This window comes from Phyllostomus discolor, chromosome 4, assembly GCF_004126475.2.
Source record: "Phyllostomus discolor isolate MPI-MPIP mPhyDis1 chromosome 4, mPhyDis1.pri.v3, whole genome shotgun sequence".
Lineage (NCBI taxonomy): Eukaryota > Metazoa > Chordata > Mammalia > Chiroptera > Phyllostomidae > Phyllostomus > Phyllostomus discolor.
In genome coordinates this window covers 146,687,529-146,702,840 of record NC_040906.2, presented here as the reverse complement: position 1 = coordinate 146,702,840, position 15,312 = coordinate 146,687,529, and the positions used below count along the sequence as shown (strand labels likewise).

Here is a 15,312-nt window from a genome sequence, read left to right as displayed (position 1 = left end):
GACTCTGATTGTGGATGCCCTGTATTTAGAGACTTAAATTTTGAGCTAAGCAATAAATCCAATTAATGCACCCAGAGCCATGTTAAAATAAAGTTTCTGATGTAGTAGGTGATGGGGTAAACCTGAGATGTTGTTTCCAACAAGGTCCCAAGATGCTGCCAGTCTGGAGGCCGCACTATATTCCTCCTCAGAACTCCTGCAGGTAGAGAAGCTTTGGAAAGCACAACCACAGCTGAATAAGAATAAAAAACATAGAAGAATTTTTAAGTGAGGCCCCTTTACAGGCAAACCTAACATGTAGTTTATTTAGAAAAAAGAGGTACATTAGTAATTATTCATTTTAGTATCTTTGGTTTTTTAAATCAATTCTTCTCAAGAAATTTTTATACAAAAAAAATTAGAAAATAGAGGAAAGGAAAAAATTACCCGTAATCTTCTTATACTAATACCTTTAATATTTGGATTATGTTTCTTTTTGTCAGAGTTTCCATAATCAGCATTTCATAACATGTTTAAGAAAATTCCACCTTACTTTGAGGCATTTAGGTTTTTCCCGGTTATTTTCTGTCCTATGAGTCATAGCTCGAAATGTGGTTTAACTTTGTTACTGTCTACAGAGTAAGAGTTGACAAACTATGGCCCAGGGGTCAAATCTAGCCCACAGTCTGTTTATATAAATAAATTTTTATTGGAACAAAGGCACATTTACTTGTTTCTGTATCATCCATGTCTTATTTCATTTTACAGTGGCAGAGTCAAGTCGTGATACAGATCATCTGGCCCACGCACTTAAAATACTTAGCTTCTCGCCCTTTCCGAAAGTAGTTTGCCAGCCCTTGGTGCAGAAGAGCACATGCTGTACTGCTATGGTTTCCAAAATATAATTCTCTTATTTGATTTAAAATATACAAAATCTATGATGTTTTCTACATAACTCTGTATTAAAAGCATCTTTACATTCTAAAATTTCAAAATCTGAATTTAAAATTATGTTTTCCATTCAGCACTCCTAAACCATCCAGTGATCTCCTGGACCTCCAGCCAGACTTTTCCTCTGCAGGGGCAGCAGCAGCCGCAGCACCAGCACCAGCACCACCCTCTGGGGGAGCCACTGCATGGGGAGGTGAGTGAAGCCACACAGCCATGCCATCTCTTTCTTTAGTTGTTTTTATTTGGGCTATCATACCTATGCTTACCTTCTGAAGGTCCAAAATGGTGCTAGCAACCTGGAGAGTAAATGCTCAGAATGGCATCTGTGGATTGAAATATACATTGAGAAAGAGAGACAAGAACAGAAAAAGTACCTATAATGTTCAAGTAGTCATATAGGTTTTATTTTAAAAGTTGCAACAAAGGCAGTACTTTGTATTTGAAAATTGATTATATTTAGTATGTTTTACTAGAGATTCAGGCTTTAGGAGACTGGGTATTTCTGCAAATTTATCAGATTATGCAAAGGCAGCATTTCTAATCTGTTTCTTGGGTATAGTCTTTTTCATGGAATCCTTTAGACCGGAATTGGTTTTATTCACATTGTATTTAGCTTAATGAAATCAAAATCTGAGATAGATTCTTGTTTATGCCAGAAAAGATACACTCTAAACTGATTGAAAGAAATTCCCATTTTATTCATGTATCTTGGAAAAAATTATGCTCTGATAAGTATTTGCTTTAAAAGCATATTTAATACTAATATAAAAATTAAGCTAAATACTCCCTAATTCTCAAAGCTTCAGAGGTGGTTTTAAATACCTTGCCCTATTGCTATCAACTGTCAACTACCAAAAAAATTTTTTTAAAGTTTAAAAATGGCTCATGCAACTATAGGACAAGATAGTAGAATATGGGGTGTCCCATCATATCTCCACACCACAGCAATAATTTGGCCACCATCCATGGACAAAAGTGCCTTTGTGGGGGCATTGAGGCCCGGGTAGGAAGTAGTACAATCCCAGTAGAGCCAATCCTAGGAGGGTTACTTTGAGAAAGCAGACCTATGCCCAGCTGGGAAGCTGGGTCCCAATCTTGGTCCTGGCTACAGACCTGGAGCCATCACTTCCATCCCTCTATGGACTCACCTGTAGTCCTATTGGGCCCTTGGTCCTGCTGCCAGCAATATCCACCAAGGGGCCCAGGAGGAGCCCGGTGTGTCAATACCTTGGGTAACAGCCCTACTGACCTTGGTCTCAGCTGTGGATCCTGAAACAGCCAGTGAGTTAGTGCCAATCCACCTCATTCCTGGGCCAGAGGCAGTCCCGCCTGCCTAGGGATTCAGCAGTGACACATTGGTTCATGGCTCCAGACACAGGCCCAGTGACCTTTGTTCAACCTCAAATCCTGAAGGAGCCCAGTGGCTCAGCTCCATCCTTTCCCAGCTATAGTCAGGGAGCAGCTCTGCATACCTTGGGGAGACCTGGTGAGAAACACACCCATCTCTGCCCCATACACAGCCCTGTACACCTTGCTCCTGACTGTGGAACTTAAAGCCACCCTCTGAATCAGTTCCAGCCCACTCTACTGCATTCTAGAGCTACTCCTGCCTTCCTGTCTGGTGAGCAGGAGCCACACCTATTCATGCACCTAGTAACAAATGCACCATCTATGGACCCAAGTTCAGACCCTGAAATGGACCCTTGTCCCAGCTCCAGCTGTAATGAACAGTTCCTGACAGCCATCTCATCCAGCCAGGGGCTAGGCAGGATTCACACCCACCTAAAAATCAGGTGACAGAACCAACAACTGTGGACCCACAGCAGACCCAGAAGCAGCCATATGACCTGACTCCAGCCCCATTCAACTGCAATCTTGGAGGCAATATCATCAGCCCAGAGACCTGACAGGAGAAGGTCTTTCCTGCCAAAACCAGTTATTAAAGACTGGAAGAGGTGTTTGCCCCTTCAAGTGCATAGATACCAGCTGAGGGCTGCATGGATCACAGAGAATCAGACAAACAAACATGACACCAGCAGATGAAACTAATAAAGAACTAGTAATCCATCTCAAAGAAAAGGAGATCTACAAATTGCCTAACAAAAAATTCAAAATAACTATCTGAAAGAAAGTCATATGCAAGAGAACACAGATAGACCACTAAACTAAATTAAGAAAACAATACATTAATAAAATTAGAAGTTTAATAAAGAAATGAAAATAGTAATAATAATCCTTGGCTGGGCTTGGTAAACAGTGTGTCAGTATGACATCAAAAGTACATGTTATAATCTCTTGATTTTATTTCCAAGTTTTGTTTTTTTTTTTTTTGGAGGGAGAGGATAACAAAATAAACAAAAGATACCCAGTTCTGAAATAAAGTTGCTAACTATAAATAAGAGCATTTTAAATGTTGATGGTTTTCCATGTTATATATTTAAAACTTTTCCTATGTTGAAATACTCAACTCCTAAGTTATCAATTTCTTAAATAAAATTGTTTTTTTAACTTCACTTAACCTCATTCAATTTCAGCTGCTAAAGGAAAATATTGCTGAAGAAATTTTATAAAAGCATTCTTCAGTTTCTCAAGTTTTCATTTTGAACTTTATCTTTTAAAAATATTTGATAATTTCAATTTACTAATAATTTATATTCATTACCACAGTGCCTTATACAATATATCAATAGTATTTTCCTATTTATTTGAGAATTCTTCAAATCTGTATTTTAAATCTATATACTTCCTTTACCATAAAATTCATAGAAATAAATGACATTTATTGAACTTATGTAATTTAAAATTTAGTGTGAATTATAAATTTGGGGGGATATACAAAAAGTTTTTTTCACTTTCATATGAATGTATTAACTTTTTAATTCAACTGTTTAAATCAATATGTATTTCACACTTTGTAAATTTTAGAACTTAACCAAACATTTAGTGATTTTGTTAGGACTGTAGTGAATAAACAGTGAAACTACGGACTGTCTTCTTCCACCTTATTTTCTAACATGAAATGAAGAGAATTTTTTTTTTACTTTTGGCACCAAAATAATAATTTTTAAAATGTGTCAGTGTAAGAAATGTCCAGCCCTGTCTGGTGTGGCTCAGGGGATTGAGCTCTGGCCTGCAAACCAAAGGGTCACTGGTTCAATTCCCAGCCAGGGCACATGCTTTGATTGCTGGCCAGGTCCCCAGCTGGGGGCATACTTGAGGCAACCACACATTGACATTTCCCTTCCTCTCTTTCTCCCTCCCTTCCCATCTTTCTAAAAATAAATAAAATCTTTAAAAAAAAAAAGAAATGTCCAAATTTGTAGAGAATCATTATAAGAGATTATTTGAGTGTCTATGAGCCACCTAATGACATGCTGAGAAGCAAGATCTCAAATGCTCCCAAGCATGATAGCTTTGTAGTTCTTTTTGTAGGAATTAAGGAGGGGACATAAAGGAGATTACATGAAGATGGGGAAATCTCAAGGACTGCATTACAGTGTAGTTAACAAGACTGTGTGTTCCCTTGGGGGCCATCACACTTCTGAAAAAGAGAATTACTCTGGCATGTCAAAGGTGTGTTAAACTAGATACACAAGAACAAAGGACAGGGCTTGCTTAAAGCAGGGTAAACCTTTACTAAAGAAGTTATATGTCTGGAGGGTGACTACCCACCATGACCTACCTAAGGAACGTATGATCAGATTGACTAGAGGTTACTTTTGGTCACTGATTTATTACAGAGCCCATTTTTCATTCACAAAAGAAAAACCTATATGAAATCTTTCTAAATTTCACTGTAGCATTTTTGTTCATATTCATCTACAACTACTTTTTGATAAAATACATAATATTGTGAAAAATAAGTTATAATAACCAATCTTATTTCACTTCATTCTTTACTTATGAGAAGTAAGTAACTATCTCATAAAAATAGAAAAATAGATTGAAAATTGAGATATCAGTAGGTATAGACAAAAACAGAATAGTGTGGTTTCAGCTACAACTGTCTGACATGGACATGCAGTTTGTGTGATACTCAAAGACAGGAGAGAGGCTAATATCCAGCCTGCTTTCTGCTAGCTAGGCTGTGAGCCTTTCTCATCCTTGAGCAAAAAGTGCTTTTCTTTTTAATAATTAGTACAGAGTACCTTCTTGGCCAGCAGAAACCTTGACTTAGAGCCCGATGGTCACTTTTGCATGATTAGACAGCATTAGTCTTCTACCTCAACAAAATATCTGTGGCTACAGTATTACATATCAGTAGAAAAGCCAGCTAGGGAGAAAAATACTAATAAATACATTTTCTAAGCAAAGTAGTAAAAATTATAAGTGTTAAGAAATTGAAGTAAACTAGCATAATATGAAATTGAGAAAATATTAGTTTGCTTCAGTTTGCATTTATTCTACAGATACCCAATGATGGTTGAAGATGATGCTAAACTGTAGCGTATGTTTTGGCTCATTTGACAAAGAGAAATAAATAACATAAAGTCACTTTTCTCAATCTTGTTTTGAAACTGGAAAAGTTGGCATTCATGCTTCCTTCCACTACCAGAACCAATAAGTGGAGACAAAGATTGAACTTTATGGGTACTTTATTCAGATGGGACTAGGGTCCCATAAAGGTCCTAGTTAGATACCCTGAAAGACCATCTTACATCTCATCTCAAGCCGACCTTTTTTATAAGGAAGAGAAAAGTGTAGGTAGTGGGTTTGGAATTCAGGAAACAAGTATGTAAGAGCTTGAAAATCCAGGAAATGTTTAATCAGATAAAACCTGCAGTACACCAGTTTCCCTGGCATACTTTCATCTGCTGACTGAGGATTCTTTATCAGTGTCCTGGGCAGAGGACATTCCCTCCCTGGAACACAGTGGTTCAAATTCCATTTTGATCACTTGCAGTCCTCCTGGGGCAAAAAGGTCAAATTGCTTTTGGTCTCCTGGAGTCAGGGTAGATCCAGCTATACATTCCATTTCCTGGGACGATAGCTTTTTAGATGCACTAATTACCAAACCTGTTAAATATATAACTAAAACTAAAAAAAAATAATTAAACTCTTGAGTTCCCCCATCAGTTTGATAAGATTAGGCTGATTCTATTATTGAAGCATATTTTAATTTTGTATAACTAGACAGTAAAATACAAACTTTCAAAACTTTTTAGACCTATTTAGATATTCTTATCTGACCATAACACAGTAAGATTTCATTTTCCAAAAACCATCACTGCTTCAGGTGTTCATGAATTTCTCTTGGAGGTTGTAAGTACTAATACATTTTACCAATTTAGGGGACATGTCGTAAGTAATAACATTTTTTCTTGTTGGTGTAAAATAACCAAATATTAGCAAATTCATATTTTAATAAACTTGATTTAAATAATGCATATAATTTTTGGCATCTTCTGGCCTAATAATAAACATGCTTCACTGAAAAGAATGTAGAGCATTTTTTAAATTCCTATCTTGGGCCTTGTAATAGGGAGCATTTTTTTTTGTCATAATAAATTCATCTCTCAGCACAAACAAGTGACCTTAGAAGTAGGTCACTTGTGACCTCTGTGTACCTTAGAAGTAGGAAAATAGATAATTTCTTCTTTTAAATGCTTGAAGTGAGATCTCTACTTTTTGAGAAACATGGAATTGCTGCTAGGGTTTTCTTAGAATTAATAGACCTAATAAAATTTAATTATCAACATACAGTTGAAGACTCATCAATATTATGTGATCATATGACATTAATAGTTTCCATGTGGAATATCAGCTATAGTACAAGCAGTTTTTGTGACCCATATTACCATTTTCTTGTTAATTAAATCTGGGGGACCTTTCTTTAGGCTGTTTTCATACAGGTTCATATACACAAATACACACAAACAAAGATGTTTTAAAAATTGTTTTCATTGTTGTTCAATAACAGTTGTCCAATAACCATATCTTCCCTATTACTCTCCCCTGCCCTCCCCACACTTGCCCTCCCACATTCAATCCTACCCTCTTTGACCTTGTCCATAGGTCCATTATGCATGTTCCTTGACTTGACCCTTCCCCTTCTTTTCTCCTTTATCCACCCCCACCCCACCTGGTCACTGTCAGTTTGTTCTTTATTTCCAGGTTCCTAGTTCTATTTTGCTCACTTGTTTGTTTTGTTGACTAGGTTACACTTATAAGTGAGATCAGGTAGTATTTGTCTTTTACCACCTGGCTTATTTCGCTTAGCAAATGCTGTCCAGATCCATCTACAATGTCACAAAGGGTAGGAGCTCCTTCTTTCTTTCGGCTGTGTAGTATTCCATTGTGTAAATGTACCACAGTTTTTTGATCCACTCATTTACTGATGGGCACTTAGGCTGTTTCCAGCACTTGGCTATTGTAAATAGTGCTGCTATGAACATTGGGGTGCATAGGTTCTTTTGGATTGGTGTTTCAGGATTCTTGGGGTATAATCCCAGCAGTGGAATTACTGGATCAAAAGGCAGTTCCATTTTTAGTTTTTTGAGGAAATTCCATACTGTTTTTCACAGTGGCTTCACCAGTCTGCAGTCCCACCATCAGTGCACTAGGGTATCCTTTTGTCCACAACCTCACCAGCAATTGTTGTTTGTTGATTTGTTTATGATAGCCATTCTGACTGGTGTGAAGTGGTATCTCATTGTAGTCTTAATCTTCATCTCTCTGATAGTTATTGATGTTGAACATGCCTTCATATGCCTATGGGCCCTCTGTATGTCCTCCTTGGAGAAGTGTCTGTTCAGGTCCTTTGCCCATTTTTTAATTGGGTTGTTTGTCTTCTTGGTTTGTCTTCTTGTGTGAATTCTTTATAATTTTGGAGATCAAACCCTTGTCCAAGGTATCATTGGCAAATATATTTTCCCATACGGTTGGTTCCCTTTTCATTTTTCTGATGTTTTCTTTAGCTGTGCAGAAGCTTCTATTTTGATAAAGTCCCATTTGTTTATTATTTTCTTTATTTTGTTTATTATCCCTTGCTCTAGGGTACATATTGGTGAAAATATTGATGTGTGGATATCTGAAATTCTCCTGCCTGTGTTCTCTTCTAGGACTTTTATGGTGTCACAGCTTATATTTAAGTTTTTTATCCATGTTGAGTTTATTTTTGTGTATGGTGTAAGTTGGTGGTCGAGTTTCATTTTTTTTTAATCTACCTATATAGCTCTCCCAACACCATTTCTTGAAGAGGCTATTTTTATTCCATTGTATGCTTTGTCAAATATTAATTGACCATAGAGACTTGAGTTTATTTCTGGTCTTTCTATTCTGTTCCATTGGTCTGTGTCTGTTCTTATTGTCAGTGCCAGGCTCTTTTGATTATTGTGGCCTTATAATACAGTTTGGTATCAGGTATTGTGATCCCTCCTACTTTGTTCTTCTTTCTACAAATTGCTGAGGCTATTTATGGTCATCTATGGTTCCATATAAATTGTTGAAATATTCTATATGGTATTTTAATAGGGATTATGTTGAATCTATAATTTGCTTTGGGTAGTATGGACATTTTGATGATGTTAATTCTTCCAATCCATGATCATGGCATATGCTTCCATTTATTTGTGTCTTCCTTCACCTCTTCCTTCAGGGTTCTGTAGTTCTCTGAGTACAGGTCTTTTACCTCCTTGGTTAGGTTTATCCCTAGGTACTTGGTTTTTCTTGTTGCTATAGCAAATGGGATTTTTTTTTTCCTAATTTCTGCTTCTGATATTTCGTTGTTGGTATAAAAAAATGCCTTTGACAACATCAATATTGATTCTGTATCCTGCTGTTTTGCCAAATTCACTTAATTAGATTGAGTAGTTTTTGATAGAGTCCATGGGATTTTCTGTGTACACTATCATGTCATCTGCAAATGACAGTTCTACTTTCTCCTTTCCAATTTGGATGCCTTTTATTTCTTCTTGTCTGATCACTATGGCTAGAACTTCTAATACTATGTTGAATAGACATGGTAAAAGCAGACATCCTTGTTTTGTTTCTGATCTTAGGGGGAAAGTTTTTGGTTTTGCCTATTGAGTATGATGTTGGCTGTAGGTTTCTTGTATATGGCCTTCATTATGTTGAGTAATGCTCCCACTACTCCCACTTTGCTGAGTGTTTTTAATCATCAATGGGTGCTGAACCGTATCAACTGCTTTTTCTGCATCTATTGATATGATATGTGATTTTTGTTTTTTGTTTATGCGATGTGTTACATTTATTGATTTGTGAATATTGTACCATCCTTGCATTCCTGGGATGGGTCCAATTTGATCATGGTGTATGGTTTTTTTAATGGATTACTGGATGCAATTTGCCAATATTTGTTGAGGATTTTAGCATCTGTGTTCATTTTAGTATCTATGTTCATCAGTGATATTGGCCTGTAGCTTTCGTGTTGTGTCTTTATCTGGTTTTGGGATTAGGAAGATGCTGGCTTCATAAAAAGAATTTAGGAATCTTCCCTCTTCTTGGATTCTTTGGAATAGTCTGAGAAGGACAGGGGTTAGTGCTTCCTTAAATGTTTTGTAAAATTCCCCTGTGAAAATGTCCAGTCCGGAGCTTTTGTGTGCCAGGAGTTTTTTGATTACTGCTTCACTTTCACTGGTTGTTATTGATCTGTTCGGGCTTTCTGCTTCTTCTTGATTCAGTTTTGGAAGATTATATGTTTCTAGAACTCTATCCATTTCACCCAGGTTTTCTAATTTTTTGGCATGTAGTTCTTAGTAATTTCTTACAGTCCTTTGTATTTCTGTGGCATTGAAAAGAGTGACCAAGAAGATTAATAGAAGCTTTAAAATTCACAATTTGATTTAAATATTAGCTATTATTATTTTTAGCTATCATTATCAAACATTTATATGTTTTATATATGGTGAACACTTAAATATATTAACACATTTAATCTTTTTAAGAACCTAAAAGGTTAACTCCGTATCAGTGCCAAATATAGATTTCGTTGTTAAGTTAGTTGTAGTTCTGTTTCCTCTGTTACAGTGAATATTTTCTAGAAATTTCTATAATGCAAAAAAACTCTGATTAAGTACTATTTGCAAATGGATTTGCAAATGGATTTGCAAAACCAAAATCAAACTCCACTGCTGTAGGATTTTGTTTTGGTTTTTTTTGATAGTTTAATCCTTTATGAAAAGTGATCACTTTGAGAATATTTAATAACTCTTCCTATCTTCTGAAAATGGGGACATTTTTATAGTAGAGAGAATTTTTCTTCAAACAAGGAGTAAGTAGCATAAATCATATTTTATCTAGAAAATTAAGATTTTGGGACTCTGTTTCCAAGAATGGAATTTTTAACATCAACTATTCACCAGTATACCTAATTATTATATATTTTCTTAGGAAATTTTACTTTTCATCTGCCGTGTTATCATTGCTGGAAGTCTTATCACCCTCCAGCTGAACAGAACACAAGTCAAAAGCAAGCAACTAATATTTAATAGATAGATAGGTAGATAGATAGAATATAGATTGACAGATATATGAACTTCTCTTGCCATCTTTTATATTTTTAAAAATCTTTTTATTTCTCTTACCTTCTAGTATACACAAGTAAGTTTTCTCCTTACTTGTATGAAATAAGTTGCTCATTCCCTAATAGACAGGTCTAGAAACTTAAATCAGATGACTCACAGCTCATCTCCTAGTGCAGCTTGAATAGCCCTTCTGATAAAGGCAGGGTGAGGGAGAGTCCTCTCAGTGTCAGGAAAGAGAGAAGCCAAGTTTCTTTGGCTTCTGATGACCTACTTTGCTCATCCTAAAATATTTGTAGGAAGTGTGACTGTGGACTAACACTTGCATTGGCCAGGTACTGGTGGTTTAAGAAATTACTAGAAGAATCTTCTGTTTATTAGGTTTTTGGAGCTGGCTACCTAGCAACAGAATATATACTAGCCCCAAGTCAACATAGGTCCTTTGTGCATTCTATTTATTAAGTATACATTCTGAAACTTTAATACTATTTCTAGTGACAAATATTCCACTTGCTGGGGTTTTCTAATGTTGCTGTGAAATATGTGAGATTTGGTCAGGCAGAGTCTTGATCTCGGTGTACCTGAAAAGTGCCTTACACAATATTCACTGGGTTTGTAACATGTGCAGTCAAATCAACATAATTATTTTAAGGTCAGACTTATGTTTCTCAGTTTTTTAAATGTCCTCTAAAAATTTTGGGTTACAAGTTCTCATATTGTTTTAAAGCTCTGAAAAAATCTTTCTAATGAATTCTGATAAAAATATTTGACCATTAAAGTAATTTCCAGTAATAGCCATGAATTCAAATGGGAGCCCTGAGGTATATCATGTGACTGAGAATGGAAAAATGTCTTTGGACATTCTAAATACTTAATCTGAAGTCATAGTATAGTTAAGAATAACCCCTCCCAGGCTTTTTATTTAGGATGCCAACTGCAATCCCACTGCTGAACACTAAGAAAGTATGAACCTCCCAATGGAGTGCTGGCCTCAGAAAGGCTGAAAAGTTTTGATTCTATATAATATGTCACATTTTATCTTAAAATAATTCCCATGTGCAATGACATAATGTTTATAAATGTAAAAATTATATATTGAATTGAAAAGCATCTGATAATGTGAAACTTATGAAGAAGAAAAACGTTTAGATTGGGTTTCTTTTTTTTAACTCCTAAACTTGCATTCACTTATTTGACCATATTTCATATGTTCTACAATCAAACTACAGCTATTATGAAGTTCCATTCTATTCTCTGGTATTCTGGACTGTAGTAGCAAATAAAAGAGGATAAATAAAAGTCATTTAACTATAGTGAATTTATAGTATAGTGAAATTGGTCAAAGCAGATGAAATGGTAAATCTGGTAAGAAATAAATTGAGGTTTTCAAAAATGTGTAGACTTCAGGTAAGTGTCTTGACATCCCTACTCTCAGTTTTCCCATCTCTGAAGTTGTAGACTTGATCTAGAGGATCACTGAAGTCCCTTTCAGCTCAAAAGTTCCATAATAATACCAGGTCATACATTCTGTAATAATATCAGGAAATACGTCTCCATGAGGCGCTGGTTATAGGACCTCCTCGGATACCAAAATCTGCAGATGTTCAAGACCCTTATATACAACAGCAAATATTTACATATAGCACACACCTTTAAGTCATCTCTAGATTACTTATAATACTGAATACAATGTAAATGCTAAGTAAATAGTTGTTATACTATATTGTTTAAGGAATAATAAAGAAAAGTAGTAGTCTGTACATGTTCAGTACAGGCATAACCTTTGTAGGCCTAACTACATAGTACACATAGCACAACATGACATTTTTTTGTCAAATATTTTTGATCCACAATTGGTTGAATCCATGAATGTAGAACCCATGGATAAAGAGGGCTGATTGTACTTTTTTTTTTTCATTACAAATGGTCCAGAAAGCTAGAATGTGTTCAGTTAGTGCCTCACCCTGCTCAGACCTTGGTTGGTGTGGTTGATTGAATATTTCAGCTTTATCTCTTATTTCTCCACATGCTGACACATAATGGACTTCGATAGACCTCCTGGGAGAGGGTGAGTAAAGCTTTGTTTTAAACTGCTGTTTTGAGAGACTTCTGTATTTAATAACTGTCCTCATTTTGATCACTTGGAGCCTGGTATATGTTTCGTCCTCTCCTTTCCTTCTCTTCCATTTGTTGTCCATCTCTGGTGTAACATAGATTCTTTGGCTGCGCTTTCCTCTGCTCCCTCTGAAGCACAGATCTCAGACCCATTTGCACCAGAACCTACCCCTCCTACTACAGCTGCTGAAATTGCAACTGCTTCAGCTTCTGCCTCAACCACTACAACTGTCACTGCTGTCACTGCTGAAGTGGATCTCTTTGGAGGTCAGTTAGTCACATCACTGTTCTTTCATTTTCCTTCTAGGATTGTTGAAATTACCTTAGAGTTAAGGTATTTAAAAGTGTATATGTTGTATAACCACATGTCAGAGGACTTAAATACTTTTAAAATGTTTATTCATATATGTTTATCTTAGCTAAATTTATCAACTTTATCTTCACTTAACTTTAATGATTTTCAAGCAGGGGTTGATTTTCCATTTCTTAAAAGCTAGGATTTCAGTTGCCACCGAACTCTGGTCTGCTGTGTGTTCCCACCCAGCAGTATCTATATGAGGGGGACCAGACCACTCTATCATATTTAGGTTTGGCTTTCAGGCCAGATTCAGACTAGTAGAGAGGAAAATATTTGGGGAGTATGGGAGGGGGAAATTCTGGCCTAAATTATTTCTTAAGATTTAGGACATCTGAGAGAGTTGAGATTTGAAGGTCTCTGAAGAGTGTTTAGGGATATGCCCATTTTTGAAATGTTAAGCTCATTCTAAGTAAAAATTTGGATCGTCTTTGGCTTTGGGATTTTGAGAGATCATTTGAATCAGCACTTGAAATAGATTGAAAACAGGTTTAGGTGAAACTTTGAAATGATTGAAAATATGCTTTCCATGCAAATGTAAATTCTGACACAGTCGATTTACAGCTGTAGGCTTGAGTCAAATATCCTAGACTCTGCCAGTATAGTATGCCTGGACCTGCTGAACCATCTGAAGCCAGTTTATCTATATATTCCCATCTGTGTGGTGATAATGTCCAAACCTGGAGAATTGCTCATATCAAATATATGCATTGAGTAGTGTTATATTCATCATGGTTTTGTGTTTCTTCATTACAACATGACATCTTTCCCAGAACATTTTGAGAATATGGTAAAGAAATTGGAGGAAACAAATGATGGGGAGGGCAGGAGGAACTTGGCGGGCGCTGGTGGAGTTCGTGTGCTCCCTGGGGCACTTACACATACGCACTGTCATGTGCCGTGGTGCTATAAGCCATTCCTCAGTCTCGGAGGTTTGCCAACATCGTCTAGGACAAGGAGCACTCAACTAGAAACAGCATCATTGTCCCTTTTTCAGAAAAGGAGTTTATACTTTCTTTCCTAAAAGAGAAGCCTGCTTTTTAAAAAGGAAGGGGAAGGGGTTTGCAGACTGTTGAATAATTTATTATAAATCATTATCCACTAGAGAGTTTTTAGGTATGCCTCTATAAATGTTGAGACCAGAAGTATGTTTTAGCCTAAACGTATAAAATTAACTGTTCACACCCCTAGTATCAGTGTTGGGTATGGGTGGTTCCTCATCTGTTAACAGGAAAATTTCAAGGACAATATGCACAGGGCGGATAACAATTTTGTGCCTTTCATGCCTTCAGCTATGGAGATTTTTATTTTCCACTCGACATGCAAGGAGCTCATTGCCTCTAGGAAGTCAACTCCATCTTGCTTTCCTTGTGACTCTCTGGAGTAATAAAGCTAAAGACAATTCTCTGAAATGATCTTTGTGCCATCATGCTATTTGTGTCGATCATTTCTTCTGCTTTAACTACATTTGTTAAGCAGAGATGTATGTTTGAAATATTTTCATGTTGCCATTCTTTCTACCCTATGGTACAAATTTAAAGGACTAGGATAGATAGATAGATAGATAGATAGATAGATAGATAGATAGATAGATAGATGATAAATAGATCATTTTCTAAAACAGAAAATGATACAACTTAATGCCAAAGGATGGGGCTCTCCTTGTGATGTCACTTGAATCCTTTCTAGCTGTCTGGCTAGAGGTTGCTTAAAGACAGATGCATCTGCAAATATCATCATGGGTATTTTTGTTGATCTGTGTGGTTCAGGAACACTGGCCCCTAACAGCTATAAAATCTCTGTGCTTTATGTTGTAGTAGTCTGTGTGTGTCCCTGGTTTGTGGTTTTCAGTGATATTCTCTAATTTTTTTCATGCTCTTTATTGATTTATAAGGAGTCATTTGGAAATGAGACTTTGAATAAGAACTTAAATGAAACTCTTTGGCCATGATATGTGGCCATTTTTTTAAAATGTTGTAACTCTGACAGGGGGAGGTGGTGGAACTCCTGAATAGTAAAGACACCAGTTATTTTGTTTACACAGCTTTAACACATGCCATTATGAGATTGTATGTAGCACATACAGCAGTCTTAAGTAGATTGCTTTAGAAATAAGCTTAAGAAATTTTAATTTGTAAAAATAGCTAATTGCTTAATTTCATGGATATAAAATATGAAAACATTAAAATTTTCTATGTATTTTATTACAAATTTGAAAAATAAAAAACATCTATTGTTTTTAAATATTCAGATTATACCCACATAACATTTTAGTCATCTCAGTGTAAGTTTTTTTAAAAGTTTCTCAGAACATTTTTACTAAAAAATGTGTGTTTAAAATTCTTAGTTTTATCAAAACTTAAAGATATTGATAAAACTAAAAGACAACATCCTTAAAAACGTTGTTTTTATTTATGAAAACCTCACTAA

The 15,312-nt window shown here is 35.9% G+C and overlaps 1 protein-coding gene across 20 annotated transcripts in view; it reads left to right on the top strand.

The window, feature by feature from the left end:
* SNAP91 (synaptosome associated protein 91) overlaps positions 1 to 15,312 on the top strand; it is a 133,307-nt gene that overhangs the window by 79,644 nt on the left and 38,351 nt on the right. For all 20 annotated transcript variants that reach the window (XM_036024411.1, XM_036024407.1, XM_036024425.1 and 17 more), the window contains 3 exons: positions 1,005 to 1,123; positions 12,466 to 12,480; positions 12,627 to 12,794. In XM_036024411.1, the coding sequence (XP_035880304.1) occupies positions 1,005 to 1,123; positions 12,466 to 12,480; positions 12,627 to 12,794 (302 nt within the window). The remainder of the gene's footprint in view (positions 1 to 1,004; positions 1,124 to 12,465; positions 12,481 to 12,626; positions 12,795 to 15,312) is intronic.